This window comes from Melopsittacus undulatus, chromosome 2 (genome assembly GCF_012275295.1).
Source record: "Melopsittacus undulatus isolate bMelUnd1 chromosome 2, bMelUnd1.mat.Z, whole genome shotgun sequence".
Lineage (NCBI taxonomy): Eukaryota > Metazoa > Chordata > Aves > Psittaciformes > Psittaculidae > Melopsittacus > Melopsittacus undulatus.
The window spans coordinates 96534717-96557501 of NC_047528.1; the positions used below are offsets into that span (position 1 = coordinate 96534717).

The window sequence follows — 22785 nt, forward strand, 5'->3', positions numbered from 1 at the left end:
AGTCCAATGCTCTGCTTCCTTGCAAGAATACTTAAGACTAAACTATATGTCTAACATTGTTGTCCAGATGCTCCTTGAACTCTGAAAGGCTTAGTGCTGTGACCACTTCCCTGGGGAGCCTGTTCCAGTGATTGACCACCCTCCTCTACAAGAACAGGAGTTAGAGAAGAAAAATGCATTTCAGATAAGCTGTATCCAACTGAATACCTCTGTCTATCAGCCCCCACCATTCCCTTAGTGCTGCTACACAAAAGGAACCTGGCATGGCACCTGACTTATGTTAAACTGAACTCACTTTACTATAAAAAGAGTGAAAGAACAAAATGTAAGCTATACATCATATAAAAAAGACAGAACCTAATCAAGCTTTAATATTACCTGAAAAGCTTCTCTCTCTTACGTGTCCTGAGCTCTAAATGTATTAAGTTTTACTCCCCCAAAAAGTGACAAGAATACTTGACAGAAACCTAGCTGACAGCTTTGGATACCTCCAAAATACTTGATCATTACCTCAGAACAGATGAATGAAGCCTAAAGCTCAGCAAACAGTTATTGTAAGTCTCAAATTCCTATATCTCTCCATTCCAACCAAATGTAAAAAACCAATCAAACAAGAACCCCCCTCACAACCCACAAACCTCACATACACACCATTAGGATCCCTTTCTCACCTACCCAGAAAACATCAGGTTTTCCTCCCTGCCTCCTTAACTTCTCTAGCACATTAGTGGAAGTAATTTTTCATGACATACACATATATAAATATGTAAATAGCCATTATAGCTACTGAAAATTAACTGGCCATTTTTCTCTCCCTAGTCCCTCACTTCTCTGTCATGCAAGATAATTAGTGCTTCTCCTTTCTATCAGTTCCCTGGAATGAAACCAGGCAGAAGTTAGAGTGATTGATAAAGGACTGAGAAACAAGTCATAGAATCACAGAATAGGTAAGTTTGAAAAGGACCTCTAGGGAGCATCTAGCCCAACCCCACATCAAGCAGGAGAAATGGGGACAAGACCAAGTCAATGCGCAGTCAATGCAGATTGTAAGAGCTGGACTGCTCAGGAAAAAGAAAGACAATCTTAACAGCTACACAGCTTCTCTATACATAGTTTGCATGTATTGTATTTATACTAAAAATATTCACAGCAATGTCCATACTGTACCCTTAAACTCCTCTGCTTTTACGTTTTTGTTATCTGTTTCAATGGAAATTCCAGACACTTTACGATCTGCAAAAAGAAAAAAACAGACACAGTTCACAGTAAGTACTTGTAATTTCATATGTGCATAAGCAGATACAAACAGTAATTTCAAGACCTCCTTACACTGGGCAGATTAGATATTGTTTGCTAAAGAAAGCATGGGACTAAGAGCTAGACCAGGGCTGGGCATGTGGGTGGCCTTGAACAATTCATCTTTTCTTCTCCATGCCTTGGCACCTGTAAAAAATAGTAATATTTCTCTCTTACAATAGCATGCTAACATTTACATGTGAGAAGTTCTATATAAACAGTAGGCATTGTTTTATACTGGGGTAATGTCTCTACTCTGTTTCTAATGGGGGAGAACTGCATTAATCCATACGTGTATTTTCCATTGTATCCCTGTTATAAGGCAGGTGTTTACTGAAGAATACCATATACAGCTCCTACAGCATAAAATGTGCACAGTAATTGGCAGTTACCTCATTCTTTTTCAAGTGAGGTAGAAATACTGACTAATGTTTTCCACAGTTTAATATAAAAAAAACCAAACCAAAAACTCTATACATTTTTGGATCTCTCTTGTATCAAGAACACCAAAACTCCAGAGAACACGTGAAATACCCACTACCCCTACAGCAATCCCCACCCAGCTACCTACTCCCCCACTGGGCCTCACTATACACCCTCTCTTAAGAGCTGCTCTCCTCACAGGAAACAGCTCCACTTCATTCCCTCATGATTCAGAAGCATTCCTGCAAAACCCAAGAATTAGTCAGTTATTCCAATTACTCCATGACAAGTCTACCAAGTGCTTAAGAACAACTAAATACAGCTCCTGACACAAGCTTACATTAACTTTTTTTCTTCCCCCAAAAAGCACCTTTCTGAGGTGAGCAGCTTTTCATCCAACAGTACCCCCAGTTCCTCCTCAGCAGGGCTGATCTCAATGCCTTCATCCCCCACCCTGTATTGATAATGGGAGTTGTCCTGATCCAGCTGCAAGACCTTGCAGTTGGCCTTGTTGAACCTCCTGAAGGCCATAGGCCTTCTTCTCAAGTTTCATAGGCCCACTTCTCAAGCTTGTCCAGGTCCTTCTGGATGGAATCCTGTCCCCCAGGCATGTCAACTGTACCACTCAGCTTGCTGTCATCTGCAAACTCGCTGAGGGTGCACTCGATCTCGTTGTCCCTGTCATTTGTGAAGATACTAAACCGTACAGATCTTGCACACCATCATGCTTTTCTTCTCGATTAAGATAATTTCTTATTGTTCAAATGTGGCATTAGAGGGAATTCTCCATCCAAGAAAAACCAAAACCAAACCAACTACAGATTGTAGCTCTATCAGTATCTACAGCCATTGCCTCTGAATCATGGAGAAAGAACCAGAACAGGTATTTGAGTGCCCGGCACTGTAGCAAAAGTTCATTGGCTCATTCACTGCACCCTGGTGTGGTGGGTTGACCTTGGCCAGCTGCTGCATACCCACCCAGCCACTTCCTCACTCCTCCTCCTCAGCATGAGAGGGGAGAAAAAACTGAGAAGTTCATGGTTCAGAAGAAGACAGGAGATGGCTTAGAAGTTATCACCAACCCCAAACCGGGCTCAGCTCAGAGAAAACAAACTAGTTCTACTTCCAGTTAAAACCAGCAGGGGTTGTGTAGTCAGTCCGTAACAGCTCCTCTGATGCTCCTTTCTCTGCACATTTTCCCTCTCCTCTCCACGGGCTGCAGTTACTGTCAGGAGGCTGTTCCAACATGGATCCTCCACGCACTTCAGGTTCCTTCAAACTATACCCACTTGCTCCAGCATGGGACCCCCTATTGGATGCAGTGTGCATATCCTGCTCCAGCATGGTCCTCCACAGGCTGCAGAGCAATACCTGCTCCACCATAGTTTCTCCATGGGCTGAAGAGGATCCTCCTTCTCTCCCCTCGGTGTTCTCAGGGCTGTTTCTGTCACTTTTCCCCTCACATCCAGGCAGGGTTTTCCACTTCCACCCCCAGGAGCTGCCATTATGGCTGCAGGACTCAGCCGTGTCCTGCGGTGGGTCCATTGGATCTAGCAGCTTCTCACAGAGGCCTCTGCAGCTCCCTGACAGCCCCTGTACACCTACACACCATATCCCTGTATTAATCTTCAGAGTTGCAACTTGCTACGTATATCACCATCCCCTTCCCAATATATGTCCAACATCTCTTGTTTCTAAGAGAATACAGCTTCACACCTGGCAATGTAAAGTGAATTTTCCTATGTGCACATTACCAAAAGATCAAAATTAGTGTGTAACTCTCCAGTCCTTCATATGTGTTAATGTTATCATCACATTTGTGGCACCTCAAAATAGTTACAGCATAAGTTTGATATGAAAATAAACAGGAAGTGAAGAAAACAATTCCAGCAATGCCATTTACATAGCCTTGGAATACTGAAATAGCAAAAATATATTTGCATTACAAATAGTGCTCAGAAATTTTTTCCACCCCATCAGGAAAGGAAACTTTCCTGTTGGACTTTAGAAATAAATACGCAGAATGACCCCAAACACACCCTGTTGAAACCAGAGAATGGGGGGCCACTTCTCCAGCATCTCCCAAAGTAACCATTAGTCCTGCACGTCCACCCAGAGCCAATCTCCTTGGTTTTGTCTAGAATAAAGCCTGATGTCATTAAGCCATTTTCCTTTTTACCTATTAACCCCTTTTAGATATATAGAAAAAAAAAGCTTTTGACTTTTACCAAACCATGTTTTTCTTAGAATAACACCACCACATATCCTATATGGCAATAGATAGCAAATCATGTTTACTAATTGAACGAACATCTTCTTTCATGTCTTCATGAAGAGGAAAAGCCTTTTGTTCTGAGGCTCTGTGAACAGCTAATAGGTAAGAAGCATTTCTAGGACTCCAGCATGTGTGTAAAGTCATTTATAAATTACTGACACATCAACCTTTGCTGGCTAAGTACAAGCATCTCAAACACATGCAGTTCACACTGTATTACATTCACTGTTTCATGGGCCTGGAAACTTTTCTCCTCCTCTAATACAGATATCACATCACTCACTGTCATGGTTTAAGTATTTATAAGCTAGAAGTCACATAAAATCCGTTTTATGACTTCTGGGGCAGGACCATGGTACTTCTCTCTATGGAAGTTATCACAACATTACCCTGTGTACTTTGTACTGGGAGCTTGCAATTGCACAAAGTCTCCATATTTCCCCTTGCATCAAGGGATTTATAGAATATATGAAGATCCTGTTATACAACACAGTAAGTGCAGAATAGTTCAACATTCACACAGCCCTCCTCTACACACACACAAACCACGAATATACATGACACTGTTCAAGAAGCAGTAGAGTCCAGAACAGTAACTTAAGGTGGTGCAAAGACAGCTGACCAAATTAAAACCATTCTATGTTTTGATCAAGCAGAAAGACAGAAGAGCTCATTTAAGCTAGAGCATCTCTTCCTTAAAAATGTTATTTTGAGAAATGTCTCTGCCAACTACTCTGAACCCAAGATTTAAACTCTGGGTTTCAATTCACCATATAAAGGGCAAGAGTGGAAAGATGACATATTACTGTACCAATAAACTTTTTCTTAATAATATACTTTTATACAGACTGAAAGAAACCCCTATGATGTGTCAGCAACCTTATTTGTTCAGAAGCAAACCCCAGAAATACACACTTTCCATTTGATAATCACTCACACAGCTGTAAAATGATACTACTAGCTGGAGGACTCATTAAGGAAAAGCATATTAGTCAAACCAAATCAAAGGAAATAGTTTGCCTGGAGGAAATTACATGAGGACAGAATCAAAACAAAGTTATAAGTACAAGAGAAGAAGCCAGCCTGCAGTATTTGTTTTGCCAAGTTCTAAATAGCAGGTGGCCTATAGCAAAGCTTAACAAAGGATTTCAGAGGATACTGTAGACTTAGGAAGTTGGATGTCCCAAGAATAAAGCAATAATGAAGCCACTTCTCTTTCTGAAATGCTTGAAAGGAAATAGGAAAGCAGACATCTGTTTGGTGTTAGCATCTCTCAGACATGTGAGCACCTCAGGATAAGCCATCAGGAACATGCCTAGATGCTGGTGCAGATTTCTCAGCTGTGTAACTACTACCCTGAGGTACTCAAACAGCAGAGTTTTGTCACAATCACACGGCTCAGATTTTTCTTGGTAGTCTTAGGTGCAGTTGCTACAGCTGAAAGGCTACCAACCCTGCTCATGGTGGTGTTGGCAGGCTAGACTATGATAACTCAGACACTTAAAAATAGGCAGCCAGGGCTCAGACCCACCACTCTTCACAGTCATGCTGCTGTCAGCGGTCAGTGTCTAAGCAGACTTCATCTTCCATCAGTTCTGCCTGGTGAATGCTAACCTCCACCAAACACACTGGAGAGAGATCAGGAGTATTCGCAGCCTCTGCAGGGGTCTCCTGTGTTGGCCAGAGTACTTAAGCAGTCTCTGAAACTGGTGGTTTAAACACCAAATGTAGCCTAAAACAACTGGAGTAAATCCAGCTTCATTCAGTAAACAACATGAATATGTTATTAAGACTACAAATTTTGGACAAGGGCCAGAAGAAGTTATCCAACATCATGGAGTGGGAAAAAGTTAAGAAGCTCAACTTCAGTCTTTCAGTTATCTTGGGCTACTTAATTTCTTGAATCTTAAATAATATTTATAGGACAGGATTTACTTGGGAGAGAGTTTATCCAATTCACAAAAATCCCCAGCCTTGTATATCTTCAGCCACAGAAAATAAAGGAGTAAATTGAAGGGGGGGGGGGGGGGGGGGGGGGGAGTCTGCAGGGTGGGAATAAGCATCTAAGGCCAGATGTGGGGGACAAGTTTGTATTTTAATCAGCATGGTGTGACCACATAAAGGACAGTAATTTGAGAGAAGGCACTTTTTCTGGCTGAGCAGCTAAAGGGATCTAAAACACAAAAGGAGCTTAAAGAGCTTCTTAGCCACCCCTTCACTTAGGTGGTAGCTGTCAGCAGTGCTTCTCTTGCGCTTTGGAAATTGCTAGAATAAAACACAGCAAGTTCTACACAATCAAACCCAGAGCTGCTGCAACTCTTAGACCAGTGGTAACACACACAGCTCTTCAGAGTAGCTTAACATGCTGTGAAACACCTGGCATGATTTTCAGTGCTCCTACTGGCTAATTAGGACATAGACCTCACAATTGTTTTTAATCAAGGAAGAAAACGTAGGGATCCTACGCTATTACACATGTGCTATCCCTATGTCAGTGGCAAACAAGAGAAGTTTCTCTAGCCTCTTGAAGAAACTGCTTTTAACAAAGTTCACTTTATAGCCCTTAACAGCTATAAGGAAAAAGGTTCCTCAATACAAACATATGCAGTGCTGGTTTTTGTGCACTACAAATAAGTTCTAGTGTGTTTGTGCTAGCAGTGTTTCAAGCATCAGGGGGAAGTAAATGGCTAGTTACTGTATTCCTTAGACAGTACTCAAAATGCAGTATCTTGGTCTTGACTCTAGGGAATGATATAGCAGAAGCAGCAGGTGTTTAGATACTCAGAAGGTTCAAAGAACAGGGGCTACAGGGAATAAAAGCTCACTGGTAGGATAGCACAACTTCTTTGTTGTAGGCAGTGCCTTTTCGATCAGAAGATTTATTAACAACCTCATTAAAAGCCTTGTAATGAACCACAATTTGAATGCACTGATACCTGTCAGCTTTCCCTCCCCTTCGATTATACAAGCTCCCTCCTAACTCCTGACATTTTTTCAATTTGTGGAGAAATGGACCAGGTTTTTGGAGCAAGGAAAGAGCAGGGCAGTGGGAAGGAAAGAGCCAAATCCAGTATTTGCTTTGGCTTCTCCTTTGGAAGAACAGCTATTACAGAATTAAAATTCCATCTCTACAGCTGATTATCTCACCTCCCCCTCACCTCTAGCGAAACCAAAAACGTTTCCTCAAAACCCAAAGGCGTTTTCCCCTTTCCAGCCCAGGCTCAGAGCCATTGTGCAATGGAGTAACCCTCCATTCCATTTGCTTTCCTGAGCAGAGTTATACATTTGAAGCTGATAAGGCCAGAATCCAGACACTAGGTCAGTTAGATATCTAAGACACACATTGTCTTATATAGATATAAAAGGAATATAAGTTTTGCTGGGAAGTCAGCAGATACCCTCTTCACCTTTTTTTTTATTGAAATATCTCAAATCAAGAGCAAAAGCAGTTAAATTAAAAAAAAATATATCTACAGATACTTGGGTAAGAAAGCAATCAAATTTTAAGGTATCCTGCCTGCAGGACCTCTACTGAGATAAAGCAAGGTCCTCCAGACAGAGGAACCTGACAAGTAGTAGGTTGTTTCAGTAGGTTTCTCAAAACTTGGACTAAAATGGCAGAGCTTAAATGGACAAGCTGCTCAGGTTCAGTTTTTGTCTACTGCAACATACACTCCTTGGCAACTGGGTAAAATCTCTGTAGCACTGTTTTCCCTCCCTTTTCCCACTTAAAAAAGTGGCTAAGAATTTGAATGCTGCTGGAAAGCTAACAACAACTGTGTGTGGATTTACTACCTATTACATGTCCATAAGTCTAGAGCCTCATACAAAAAAAGAGTATTATTTTACTTAGATGTAGCATAAAAGTAAAAGCAGTCCTTCACACTCTTCTGTTACAGAAAGTAGGATTTAATTTCCTTCGGTAACTTTGTCTTGATAATGGAACGCACTTGAGAAACAGAATGTAGAACTACATTGTCATCCCACAAGGATTTTTTAAACAGGAGAAAAAAAGCTTAGGCAGAAAGTGAAAAACAGCAGGATTTTTACCTGTATTTACAGCTGGTATTGGATGATCTGAGCAGCCTGCAATCCCACAAAGGAAAGAAGTTTCTGTGTTAAATGCCTCAACTACAGAGCAGACTAGCAAAGAGGTTTTCATTTATAATGCCAGCCTAAGAATGAGTTAATCCTCTGCTTTGTGTGTACTGTTTAGTGCAATCTGGAGGGCTAGCACACCAGTGGATAGTGCCTTTATTTTTAACTTTCAAGTAAAGCAGAAAGAAAATAATCTTGAAAGTAATAAGAGACTGAAGTTTTCAGAGCCAATTATCTAAAGTTACCAGTAGTAGTCCTAAGAGTTTAAGATCATGTTAATAATTCATTTCAGAGCAGAGCCCCAAGGACAGTCAGCCCTGGAAACACAAACCTGGAAGACCCTGTAGAGGAGAAAGTAGGGAATAAAAATTAAGTGGCACAGAACAAGAACGGAAGAGATTATTTAGGTCAGCCTTTCTAAAGGAACTGAACTCAAAGCACAGCAATTCCCCTTAAACTGAACAGCCTCCTAAGTGCTTTCAGCAGTCCCAACACTGAAAGATTACTACATGAGATGGTGTGGAAAATTCAGGGAGGGAGGAGAACTTATATATAATTAATGATAGAATTTTAAAACTCATTTTTTCCTTCCTCTTTTTCTAGTCGCACAGAAGAGGGGAATGGTTTGAATTCACAGCTTGCAGAGAGGTTCAATGTAGCATGGAGTTTATTCCAACAGAGAGACAATCCAGAAAGCATATGCCATTAACCAAATAAATATTTATAGATCTCAGTTTTACAAGACTCAAACCTCTGCTACTCTTCTTGTCTCCATGGAAATTCAGAGGGAGCTTCTGAAAATGGGGGATGGGGTTTTAAACTAGTTGGGCCCTCACAAAAAAGCCCATTTTCCAGCCCTCTCCCAGTCATTCCCAACATCAGTTTCCACAGCAACTCATCAGTGGCAGCAAACAGCTTGCAGGGACAGTGCAAGCCTATAGCTGCTTCAGCTGCAGCTTATTTTAAGATGCATCAGGATGATGATGTCTAGTACCCTCATGTTTCCAAAGACCAAAAGAATAGGCTACAGGAGTAGAAGTCCCTTGCCACTGTCGTCCTGCCCACCTCGTACCACACACTGCAGCAGTGATATGAACAGATTTCCAGTTGCATGACTACGTGTAACAATTCAACAAAACACTGGTCTGTGCCTAGGGAACAGGGAACCTAGGGAAACTGTAGAACTATTAAATTTACAAGACAACACTAGGTACCCAGTGCAAACTGTCATGTTCCCCTGAACAACAGGCAATAGTACTAGACAGATTTATATCAACTGTAAAATGTCTTGAAACACAGAGAGGTGGGAAACCAGAAGAAACATGACACACACACCCCAAAACCCACACAAACAGTCTGGCCCACAATTCAAGATAAAGATCTCTGAAATCTCCTATAACTTATAAGTGACTTTTGCTGTAACTGCCAATCAATTTGAAAAGGATAAACACTTTCAAGAACTCATGTTATTTTTATACCTGCAGATACACACATTACTTATAAAAAAATCCCCTGAAAACAAATTTAGTTTATTTTCCTACTGTGTCAACCAGCATTAGTCACAGTTCCAGTGAACACCATATGAAACTGGAGTCCCTGCAGTCAGTCATTCATTCACTGCAGGATCATGTTTCCAGATGCTAGGAAGAACATCAAGATGCTACAATTTTAAAATGCTCTAAGTAACTACATTGCTATAGTGAAGAAATGTCTCTTCCCATTGTTAGTCTTACACATTTAAGCTGGAACCCAATTGCCTGTGCATCCTCAGTCCCTTCTCAAGATCATAGCAGTTTTTCCCCAGTAGGTCTTCTCAACCCCTTTTGATTAATCTAAGCATTTTACAAAGCACTTTCACTGCAGAGGATGAGTATGTATGAGTATGTATTAAATTCTGGCTTCTAAAACTATAGGAGTAGTTAACTAACCAGAACTGTGCCTGGCAAACAGATTCTAAGTAGCAGGTAAGATACGTCATTTGACCAGCTGCACAAAAAACGTCTCATTTTCAGCAGTGTAATAATCAAAGCTATTTTCACCTTATGTCCCTTACTGAACGGCATGATACCTCTGAATACATGGATTTAAAAAAAAAAACCTCAAAAGTCCTCTCTCAAGAAGATGTTGACCTAGAATATACTTCTATGCTAATATTCAAAGGATGTAAGAAATGGAGTTTTTTAAAAAAGGGCTTTACACAGGCTTTCTCCATTTGATTTTTGCTGCCTGTGGGACATACTGTGACTTCATTCTAGCTAGCATGTCCATGAAAAAAAGTCAAAGTCTTTCCAAAACCAGTAGGATTCTCTTTAAATACAAATATTCAGCAAAAGCCTTGTGCAATGCTTTGTGAATTTGGGGTTACTGAGGAGATGTTTTCAATAGCTGGGGGTATTTTCACTTGAGCAAATTTCACTCAAACCTTGAATTTTATTACTGTATCCTATGAGTGATAAGCAGCACTAAAGTTAGAAAGCTAACTTTTTTGCTCCAGACTACAGACCAGATTATTTACTCGTATGAGATGAAAACATACTGTCCACTTCTCTCCTGGCCAAAAGAATTTGGTGAATCTTTCCTAATAATCCAAATACAATTGCCAAATTAGCTCATACCATTTTCATTCACACATCTCTTACACTGCCAAGTTTGCTCAATAGTCTCTTCTTGCCAGAAGCAGTTAACAGTCATGTTTGATGACTATTACTTTTAATCAACATTGTAGTTCACAGTACAAATGCATATCTTTAGCTTTAATTCTACAGGCCTTTAATAGATAGGTTAGTCCTTTAATAACAAGTTTTATAGAAGCACCCTCCAGCACATTTGAACAAGACTGAAGTCACTCCTTCAATTCAATTAGGGCTGATATAGGGCAAGAGGACCTAGAACAAACAGATGATGTTTGGCATGCTTAAAGGAGAAGGGTAGTTAGAAGAAATCCTCCGGAAGGTAGAGCTAAGAACAATAGGTCAGTATAATAGATGCCAAGTTTTCCTCTAGAGGGATGAAGAGGACAAAAACAAACAAGAAAACCAACCAACAAACAAAAACTGTAGAAAACCCACCAAAAAAAAGCCCCCAAGACGAACAAACCACTATAGTCTTCTTCCCATTAAAAGCTACACAAGCAAAATAACATATGGGCATTCAGATTAGAAAGCATGAGACTAACAACACTGGGAAGTTACACAGGAAGCAGGAATAAACATAGAGTAACTCTGTGCTTTATTTATTTTTAAATCAAGCATAAATGTTAACTTGGCAATCAATACAGCTTTTCAACAGACGAGATGTGTTAGAAGCCACATCCTTGAGAATATTTGGGTAAGGTTCAGTAATGAAACACACTGCTGTTTTGCGTCAGAAGAAGGGAAATCTCAGTATGGGAGCTAACATTCACAATCCACTGGTTTTCTGCTCCGTGTAATAAGGTTTGATGAACTTGTCTGCAGGTGCTTAAACTAAGAAAGCAGCAGCTGTTTCACTGTTGCAAAAGTGAAACAAAAAAAAAAAAAAGATGTCAGCAATTCTGTAATGCTGTAAAACAAAAAATAATTCAGGACACAGAATGAGTTGTATGGAAAACAAATAACCTTGTCAGAATGAGCCAATCAGGTCAGAGACAGAAGTAATTCCAGGAATATAGAGCTGGGAATCTTGCAATTAAATTTTTTTAAAAGCCATTAGAATTGTTTATTTGTTGTTTTTTCAGAATAAACCATAACTGGTTAAGGATTCAACCCCCCGAGTCTCTACCTTCTCAACCACAACTTAGTGCTTAAACATCTGGTGGTTAAAATGGCTATATCTGACATCCTCCAGAATTCAAGTGGTAAAAGCTAAACCTGGAATGTAAAGAACACGCAAGATATATCATCAAAACCCACATGTTACACTTCTAGAGTACTTACTACAGTCAAGAGACAAACACATTTCATGAAACAATGACTCCCAGATAGGCATATATGCTTTAAACTACTGTTTTGCCATCTGCTTTGCCTTCTTCTGCACATATTCCCTTTATAACCAACTGTTCATGAGATATTGAAGCTATAGAAACTATTACTGCATAAACTAAATTTTACTTTAAAAATAAGACTAAAAAAATGCCACTGTGAAGGTGCTTGTGCTCCTTCAACTTAGGTCAGCTAATTTCCATTTAAGGATCTCTTTTTGAGAAAGATATTTGAAGAACAGGCCAAAGACTACACTGGCAAGCAGATTACACAGGCAGACACACACTGGCGTAATCACATGGAACACAAACAGACAATAAGGTTTCCAGAGTTCATCTCTGGATTCACAGAACAATAAGTTTTAGTAAGATGATGATCTGGGCATGTTTACATATTTATTCCCACTGTTGTTGCAGGGCTGAGGCTCTTGCTGTGAGCCTTTCTGCTACAAAGCTATGAGTGGTTAAGAAATCTAGAAAGGATTAAAAAAGTAGTTCAATGAAGTTAAAACCAGTTGTGTTCAGTTTAATCAAATGCTAAACTGATTCTAAATACTTATTACCTGCTTTCCAAAGCACAGTGTAAAACAGCCTTCTCGGTTTAGTAGATTCTTATATAGATACTGCCTTTCTCTTACATTTTCTGATGCTGTACTGCAATACTGAGATACTGATTTTCTCCTCAGGATCCTTTCAAGTGGTTATGACATTACTGTGTACCAGTGAATTACGTTACACCAGGGAGGACCGTTGTGCTGGTGAACAGCAGGCATCAGCAGCATTCATTGCAAGATACAAAGAATACTCAAATACTGACTAAATCATAGAATCATAAAATAGTTAGGGTTGGAAAGGACCTTAAGATCACCCAATTCCAACTCCCCTGCCATCGTCAGGGACACCTCACACTAAACCATGTCACCCAAGGCTCTGTCCAACCTGGCCTTGAACACCACCAGGGATGGAGCATTCACAACTTCCCTGGACAACCCATTCCAGTGCTTCACCAACCTTACAGTAAATAACTTCTCCTTATATCTAATCTAAACTTCCCCTGTTTAAGTTTTAACTCATTGCCCCTTGTCCTATCACTGCAGTCCCTAATGAATAGTCCCTCCCCAGTATCTTTATAGGCCCCCTTCAGATACCGGAAGACTGCTACGAGATCCAAAACATTTACCTTTCACATAGAAATATTTACTGAAATTCAAATGGAAAGCTACTAAATCTTCTTAGGGGATAAACATCTTTCCTGCACAAACTCTTCCAACACCTAAGCATTGGACTTCATGTGGACATTAGAGGAGAAAGAAAAGAAAGAAAAATAGAGACAGACCTTTTCTCCATCTTTTAAGGGGAACCCTGTGATACTTGCTTATTCTTTAAAAAAAGGGGCAGGCAGGGTGAACAGGGACACAAAGAAACCCCAGCCAGCAAACCAGTGACACACAACAAAAGAACTGAACCCAGCAATATTTATCATATATTTTTGTTTAGGAACAGTGCTCAACAGATACCAGTGATGTCTTCCTTTGAAACACTACTACTATTTTGGTTTTAGAGATAGTCATCCTCTATTTAATTATTCCTACACTTATGAGTTGCAAATGTCTGAGAGGCTGAGGGAGCTGGGTCTCTTTAGCTTGGAGGAGACTGAGGGGTGACCTCATCAGTGTTTACAAATATGTAAAGGGTGGGTGTCAGGATGATGGAGCTAGGTTTTTTTCAGTGATATCCAGTGGTAGGACAAGGGGCAATGGGTGTAAACTGGAGCATAGGAGGTTTCACGTTAACATCAGGAAGAACTTCTTTACTGTGAGAGTGACAGAGCACTGGAACAGGTTGCCCAGGGGGGTTGTGGAGTCTCCTACGTTAGAGATATTCAAGGCCCGCCTGGACAAGTTCCTGTGTGATGTACTCTAGGTTACCCTGCTCTTGCAGGGGGGTTGGACTAGGTGATCTTTTGAGGTCCCTTCCAACCCTTGGGATTTTGTGATTCTGTGAAACAAGCTGGATTTAGTGCAGTGTAAGTTACTGATTAGTTATAATGTAAGTCTTGAGCAATGAAATATATGCTTTTATCTGTTAGAAATTATTAAAATGTATACCCTTTTGCAAATCTTGACATATAACATCTTAATTGCAAGACATCACGTTAAAATTTGTTTAATTCAGCAGGAACAGCATTTAAGGAGTCTTCAGTCATGCCACATATAAAGTTAAAGAGTTAACTTGATAACACACATGCCTTTCATATAGCATGAGTCAGCTAAATGTTTTATTCTCAGCAGGGCCTGACTTTACCCCAGTCTAAATTTTAAATGTTCAGGCTCTCGAGCAAGCTTAACACATTAACACCAGTCAATCAGACCCAATAGAGCTCTGTAGCATGAAAACAGCAGATCGGAGCACCCTGGCTGATGCCACTCAGCTGTGCCTCAAGCCAAAGCTGCTTGGGCTCCCAGCCAGCAGCCCTCCATGGACCTTGGCACACCAAAGCTGTCTGTTGCTTCTCTTCCCCAGCCTCTGTGCCCTCTCAGATTCTACTGTATTTAGGCAGCCTCCCCATATAAAGGACAGCCCTTCATTATTAACATGGGACAGCTTGCTTGAATCCCAGTTTCAGAAGTGCTCACCACCACCAGTTTGAACCATGTCAAAGCTGCAAAGCCCTATCACACTCCTCAAAATCCCAGTCAGTTGGTACAAGCGTACATAGATCAAGAGCCACAAACAACAAGCCAGGAGTTCAAGGCAGAATTTCTTGCCTTTGTTGCTGACTAGCTTAAAGACTGGAGAAGGGGCAGAAAATCCATTTAGGTGGCCCAGTAGTCACAGGGCAAATAATTTACTTTTTAATACCATTTTATAGAAACAGAAAGGGTGCTGGAACACAAAAGCTAGCCACTACATGCAGAAAACACACCTACACATGCTACAGATACCATTCCAGATGATGTGTTTTTACTAATTTTTGCCAGTACAGCTACTAGAAGGCTTCAGTTATGAACCAGGGCCTCCCTGCAGTAAGTACTGTCTGTATGTTTAGGTTGTAAACTGCTGTCTAACTCACATAGTATGTACTCAGACTTTGGTTTTCTGCATATAATTTTTCCATATGTTTACAAGTATTCCAAATCCAAGCACTTCTCCAACTCCAACTCTAGCCAACATACACAAATTCTTAGCATACTACCCCCAAGAACTACTCTCAATTCCTACTGGGTGCTTTCTGCAGACTGATTTACAATACTCAATCATTATGGTTTCTTTATTATATTAATTTGAACAAAAGTCACTCCTCAAGAATGCATGTTCCATCATTATTTCCAAGTACTATGTTAACAGTCTGTGAACGGCAAATATAGCCTCTATTGTTAACATTATCTGGTATCAAAACAACCATATCACTTTCCATTTAGATAATATGTTTTGTTTCCCTTTGAATCTGATCCAGTGGTTTGGACTGGCTTGAAAAATTAAGGATTGAACATGCTCTCAAGAAGTTAATTGAAGCAAAACCTATGTAAAGCTATGAAACTTCACACCTGTAGGGTCTGTTCTTTCCAGCTCAATTCTTTTCATGTCTCACATGTTCAAAAATACGGCTGTTTTTAAACATCAAGGATCAAACTGCAGCTATTTCAATGCAAGTTTCATCTTCCCAGCTCTTACTGGAAATTGCTAAGTTTTGAGCTTGTAAAATGTGTGCATTCAAAAAGGCTCATTACCAGATTTTTCTATCATGTTTTTCCCTGCTAACAATCCTTGAGAGAAACTGGATGCCTGCTTTAATTCCTGTTAACCAGGAGGGGCTACAGGCTTACAAGTTGTTCAACTAGCACTACTGTATTACATGCTGTTGTTCAAGAATGACTATTTCCCTCTTCTTCATTCTCCAAAAGCTCCTTCACCTCCCAGTGTATGTCAGAAACCGACAAGTGAACAGGACCAGATGTTCAGCTGCCAAGCTCACCTTCTGCTTGGTTTCAGAATTTTTTATAAGCACTTGCATGCTCAGTGCTATACTGTGAGCACAGAGGTGACATAACTCATTGGTGCCCTCTGGAAAAAAGTGGCTTTGGAAATACAGGTGAGCACTGGCAACCATCCAAATGCTCCTCCAGCCTTATTTGCTGTCTCATTCTCTGAAATACCTATTCATTCCCCTGAAACACCCCAGCGTTTAGATGGAGGAGACAAATAATTTGTCTTGATAACAAGACACCATAATATTTGCTTTAAGTTTCCTATGGAGGAATTACAGCACAATCACATACAGCATTTTGAGGAAGATGAGATGGACTTTTTCTGTAGAAATGTTTCATTAAAACTGTTAGTTCTTTGAAAAGTACTCCAGATGGCAAAAGACATAGCAGAAAGTAAACTGAAACAAAGCTATCTTTACAAAATTGAAGGGGGGGTGGGGGAGATGACCAAGATACAATTAATTACTGGTGAATTAATTGCCCTTCAGCTTCCACATAACATTCCCCTTGGTTTCCATGTTCCATTAAAGTGCTCACCCCATTGTAGCCAGTAAACTAGAAAGTAAACTTGTAAGCTACCTATTTTGACACCTATATGCAATACTGACACAAAACAAAAAAACCCTCAACCAGCCAAATAAGAAAAAAGAGCAATATGATGGTTCATTGTATACATCCACTGGGACACCACTTTATGCAATTTTTTTCACCTGGTATCATTGTATAACTTCAAGGGAGCCTTAATTTAGCTATTCCATATGGCCCTGGCAAATAGTCTGCAATGACAAATACAAATGTCTACCTTGCATATCAAAACAATTGAAGCACAAGGTATTTATATCATGATGTGGACATTTCTGGCTGTGTGAACATCTAACTATCTTCCTTTATGTAAGCATTTATCCTGGAGTCACCTCTAGCATTGCTAAGAAAAAGTACAACACTAAGCCTTACTTTGAGAAAAGTATTCCTAAAAGGGATTGCCAGCTGCAGGGAACTGATGACGAACAGATTGTCTTCAGAAGTGCTCCAACAGAAAGATGACATTTTGAGTGCTGATGGCCTCTAAGTAGGTCATACCATCTGTAAACTTTTAAATCCCAATTTCAGAACTAAATCATTAATTGTTCGTGCCCCTCCAAAAGCACAACCCCACACAAAAAAGACAAACCCAAACCTGTCCTCCACCAGCCCCCCAACCAGAAGGGGTTACTGGTTACTTACTGGTACTGTAGAACATACACACGTCACTGTCAGTCTTCAGTAAAGAAGTACCACTATCATTCATTTGTGAAATTATGAGAAAATTGGATATATTTGGTTTTATAGTGTCAGTTGTAGAAGATCATTCTTCCATGCTTAAGGTGTGACTACCAGCACCTGAGAAAAACCTAAAGCAGTTACAGCACCCTTTCAGGAAGGGTCAAAGCCTTCTCTAACAGTTTTAGTTCACTTCTTTAAAAACAGGTCTGCACACATTTCCCACCCTCCCAATAATATTCGGGGTCAGTAGATGGAGACAAGTTTGGTAACTTTAGGTCACGAAAGATGATCTCACATTTGTCACGTCTGTCAGCTAAAGAGCAAAGGTGAAGTCAAAGTTACACTAGTTGTGAGTTCTTACCTAAGAATTTGTGGTGTCCTCAGCCAGTTTCTTCAGCAGAAACTGGCAGATACTGTGTTGCTGCCAAAACAGTCTGCACTAGGAAATATAATAATACAGGAAACAATCGCAAAAATATCTTTGTGTAATTCAGTTAAATAGCCAGTGAGAAGACCTTATCCAGGCTCAATTAGGTCTGCTAATCACAGTGTAGCTTTAACTCTCATTATTAATGCCAGATGCCCTATGTTATTCACAATTACCAGAAATATATGTCCTGTGACTTGAACAAAGAATTGTTGCAATGTTAAAGCTAAGAAAACAGGACCTCAGAGGCTGAGGGCCAGCAAAAGCAAGATCTCCACTTGCATACACCCACCTTAAGCAGAAGAGAAATTGAAGTTGTCTGACATTTCCAGGTACATTTCCTGTCTCTTGTATGCAGTAAGGGAAGACAGTCACACTCACTTTTATATTTGCACATCAAATAGTTCAGGTTACTTGCCTCACAGCCTGCTAAGAGTACAGCAAGGCCAGCCAGGGACCAGCTCTCTCTGGCTCCTCTCTACTAAAGGAGAGAGACAAGGCCCTCACCACAGAACAGCAATGCTTCTGGCTGAGGCCTCAGAATTAGCCCCTTTCAAGCAGCATGCCTAGGTTGAAAAGAAATAGCATGACTTGCTCAAAGGCAGCAACAGCCATGATTTCCAAGCAACATGACAATAACTCACAGTCAAAGTTTCTTCTGCGCCCTGAGGATCTAACCAAGAGGGTGAAATGGTGAAGGTTATAGCATCAGCTAGAGAAGCATGTCTCCCTTTTAAAGGCAGGAAGGTCTTCCAAACAAGTCCTCAATTTTTATGCATTCAGAAGCATTTGGGTACTTGTGCAGTGTCACCACAGTCCTTCCTAAACAGCAACAGCAAAGTCAGGCTGAACATTAGAAACAAGCTTTGCTTTTATATAGTTAATTTTCATTTTTTTTTTTGTAATTAAGGAGCTTACTTTCATCTGACAGCACATGTTATGGTGTCTAAGAGTCTGTGCAAGTTTGTAGACAACCACAAGTCTATAGCAAGGAAGCACAGTTCCTCAAATAAAACAGAAAGAGAAGGAACCTTTCTTTTATGTATCTACTCCCCACTCCTTTTCCAAACAATAGGTAGTCTGGTTTATATTATTACAATGTACAGATATTACTAAAGAAGTATGCGGTCTTACAACTTAAGAAATAGCAACTCACCTGAATACGGACTCTGATTTAGAAATCAGAGTAAGTCATAGAATCATGGAATTATTTGAGTTGGACAGGACCTTAAAGTTCCAACCCCCTGCCATGGGCAGGAACACCTTACACTAGACCAGGTTGCTCCAAGCAATGTTCAGCCTGGCCCTGAACACTTCCACGGGTGGGGCAGCCACAGCTTTTCTGGGCAACCTGTGCCGGTGCCTCACCACCCTCATAATGAAGAATCTTTTTCCAATATCTAACCTAAATGTAGTTAAAAGCTATTATTCTCTTCCAGTTTAAAATCATTCCCCCTTCCTCATAACTTTTTATCTTCCTCATAAAAAGTCCCTCTCAAGATTTCCTGTAGGCCTCTTTGCTGGAAGGCTACTAAAAGGTCTTGCTGGAGCCTTCTCTATTCCAGGCTGAATAACCCAGTTCTCTCAGCCTGTCTTCACAGGAGAGGTGCTCCAGCCCTCATATCATCTTTGTGGCCTCCTCTGCACTTGCTCAGTCAGGTTCACATCCCTCTCATGTTGCAGGCCCCAGAGCTGAACACAGCACTGCAGGTGGGGTTTCAGAAGAGCAGAGGGGCAGGATCACCTCTTTCACCGGCTGGTCAACAACCAAGGTAATCCAGCAAACAAAGAGGGTTTAACAGAAGACTGGGGGTTGACAATCTAAATTTTGAGTACAGCAGTTGCACAGCACAGGCAATCAGGAAAACACAGTTTAAAGACTTCCACTGTCATTCCTACAGCCAATGCAGTCATGCTTTATGATTTCTTGTTGGGGTTGGGGAGGAAACAAAAGGCTTTTTTTGATCTAAAACCTCTGCATCTAGCTGAAAGATTCCTGAGCAAGGAGAAGCGTTTGTTTTAGAGCCAAAAACAAACCCTTACTTTATTTATTGCTCAAACTATCCCAGTGAGCTCCATCAAATATTTATGTAAGACTACTATTTATCGCCTCTGCATTGTCCTCACACAGACATGTCTGTGTCTGTGCATAATCTGGTGCAGCATCACCAAATTTACTTTTAATGTAAACTAATGCAGGAAAAAAAAATCACACCTAGAAACTTCCCAAAAAGGACAGTTCATCTGTACATACTACCTCCTCCACAGTAGCGTGATGATTAACAACAATCGTTTCTGTGCATTTTGTAAGCATCTGGGGAACAGATCTTACAAAGCGCTACTTTGTGGCACTGTTTAAAACTTCCCAGATAGCATCAGTCTCAGGAGCTCATAGTGACAGAGAACACCATTGAACACCTCCAAGTCCCTTATTTTTCCCCAAATTTAAGGCAAAAAAGAAGCTTTTGCTCAGAAATCACTGTTTCCATTGGTCGTTAATACTTCTTAGCAGGTTCTCACTGAACCTGATCTACCTTAGTGCTGTTCATGGCTATGCTGACATCCTATGACCAACTTACACAGCTCTTAATTCTGCAGCTGAGCTACCAAGAAAGTTCTCCATGTCTGCTCCACAATATAGTGCTCATACACTCCATGTACCAACCACTGCTTTCTCTTCTTCATTAGTTTCTGCTCATTCCCCTCCATTTCCAGAGCACATGAGTCCCACATAAGAACCGTCCAAGCACCACAACTGACTTGGATGCCACTATTAGTCTTATTGTTCTCGTGAACATACTTGAGCCACAGGAAGAGCAACAGCAGACTCCTGATTGCCTGGATTTCCCCTGGCTCACACAAACAAGCAGCATTTGCACACCCAACTACAGTCACTTTCTTCACGTGATGACTTCTTATCGGTGCCTTGCTGGTAAACTTTCTCCCCACCTGGTTCTTCTTGGGAATTGGGACAGGAAAAGAAAAAAAAAAAAGAAGAAAAAAAGGAGGCAAGTGTCACAACAATGTAGGCACTTTGATGCACTGCACTGCTTCCAAACCACCCTCTCTATCATTTCCTCACTGCCAGCAGAGCTGCCTGAAGACCCTGAAACTATTATTTGTATATTAGTATATGAAAGAGAAAGTCTGTGCTAGCTGCTCATCTAATACCCCAACTTTTCCATGAGGTATCTTAGAAGCAAAGAATGGTGGTGGTGAGGAAAACCCTCCACCAAATGCATCATTTGGTGCACAGACATGGACCATTTCAAGTCTCTCCTCAGCTGGACTCATTCCTCCTTTGCAAAAAAGGACCTTACACACACAGGGCTTTCTGTTAGGTGAGGAGGAATGAAAGGTGACCTACAAAACACACCCAGCACCATCATCATGGATGGAGAACCCATCCCAGGCTGATCCCAGTTGGTCACTTCACTACCAGACTGTGCTACCTAACTCTGTTCAAAGCATTGTTTCCATGTACAGCCTCTTCCCCCAAAATACCAGCAAAATAAAAGAAGCATAAAACAGGAATACAGCAAGATGGGATCTGAAAGTGACAGCCTTATCACACGACTGGCACTGTAAACGCTGTGTATTAATCCACTTATTCACCGGTATGTGATCTGGTTTTCACTTATTTCCATGTGCTTTCCGGGAGGGGCAGCTTTTGCCAACTTATCTTACCATGCTTGCCTCCCCCTCCCCCCCATCTTCCCGTTGTGATTTTAAGGAGTTAGACAATAGGACCATAAAAACACTGGAAACACAAAGCTGTTCTGGACCTGCAGCATCCAGTGCTGGCAACAGAACACACGCTCCCATCACTCGCTCACCCATCTCATAAAGGCCATCAGAAAAGCCAACTACGCAGCCTGCATCCTAAAGTTCGCACCACTGCAGAGAGCCACTGGTTCGCCCTGAAACAGGCCCGGCTTAAACAGGTTACATCTGTGCGAGAGCAACAGACACATGGAAACAATCACCGCGCCGTCCCCCGCCTGCCGCGAAGGACTCGCTCGCTCCTATTTCGTTATTGGAAACGCCACTTGGCTCCTCCAGCTCCGGGGCGAGGAAGACGAAACGATCTCCTGCCCCTCTTCTGCCTGCCCCGCGGCTCCCCGGGCCGGGCAGTGCCTCCGCAGGGGCGGCTCCCAGCTGGGCGCGGCAGGGCAGGGCCAGGGCGGTTGCCAGGGAAGGGACCGGGCACCCTCATCCTCCCGAGACACTTGGGCCACTTTGGGGGTCCGTTCCCCCGCAGCCAGCGAGCGCAGCGGCCGGGGCGCTCCCAGAGGGAGCGGTACGCGGTAGCCCCCACACCAGCCCCACGGGGAAGGGACGCGCCACTTACAGCTCAGGACCCCCAAGTAACCGAGGAGCAGCAGGCGGAGGCTGCGGCTCGCCATCTTCCCGGCAGCGCAGCTCCTCGCCGGCGGCAGCAGTTAATAGACACCGGGCGACGCCGGCGGCGGGGCGTGAGGCACGGCCGGGGGGGCGGCGGCCCGGCCTGGTCTCGGCCCGGGAGAACGGGGAGGTGCCTGGGGCAGGTACCGCCGTGGGGCTCTGCCTCCGCGCCCGCGGAGCCTTCCCGTCCTCAGCCCCCAAAACTTATAACGTGTCCGAGGGGTCTCCCCTCCCCGGGCTGGCTCCGAGCGCAGGGATTGCGCGCTGGCTGCCGCTCCGCCCTTCCCTGGGGTGTCCGGAGTGGGGACCCGCGGTCGGCAGCGGCTCCCGGCGCATCCCACTCCTCCTCCTCCTGCTGCTTTTCCGCCTCCCGGGGCTGTGTTGTGCGGTACTCAGCAGCTGTTCCCTCCGATTTATTTTCGAGCTACGAGATCTTCACAAGCTCAAGGACATTTGTTGTAACAAAATAAACTTTTCATTCAGAAAAGCTTAAACTTCTCAAAGAACACCGCGGTCCCTGTCGGTGCATTTCCCGAAGTTAAGCCCACCTTGGGGTGGAAGTACGAGCCACAGAGGTAGCTCACGAAACGAGAACTCCGATGTTTGGGATGAAAGGAAAGCTACGCGGCACTGATTTGAGTTGCAGACTCAC

The 22785-nt window shown here is 42.1% G+C and overlaps 1 protein-coding gene across 1 annotated transcript in view; it reads right to left on the reverse strand.

Annotated features, from left to right (window-relative positions):
• JAM2 (junctional adhesion molecule 2) overlaps nucleotides 1-22214 on the reverse strand; it is a 33693-nt gene extending 11479 nt beyond the window's left edge. Inside the window, exons 1-2 of the mRNA XM_034071560.1 lie at nucleotides 22081-22214; nucleotides 1168-1233 (exon numbers count right to left, since the gene is read on the reverse strand). Of these exons, the coding sequence (XP_033927451.1) occupies nucleotides 1168-1233; nucleotides 22081-22135 (121 nt within the window). The 5' untranslated portion in view covers nucleotides 22136-22214. The remainder of the gene's footprint in view (nucleotides 1-1167; nucleotides 1234-22080) is intronic.
• Nucleotides 22215-22785: the final 571 nt, after the last annotated feature.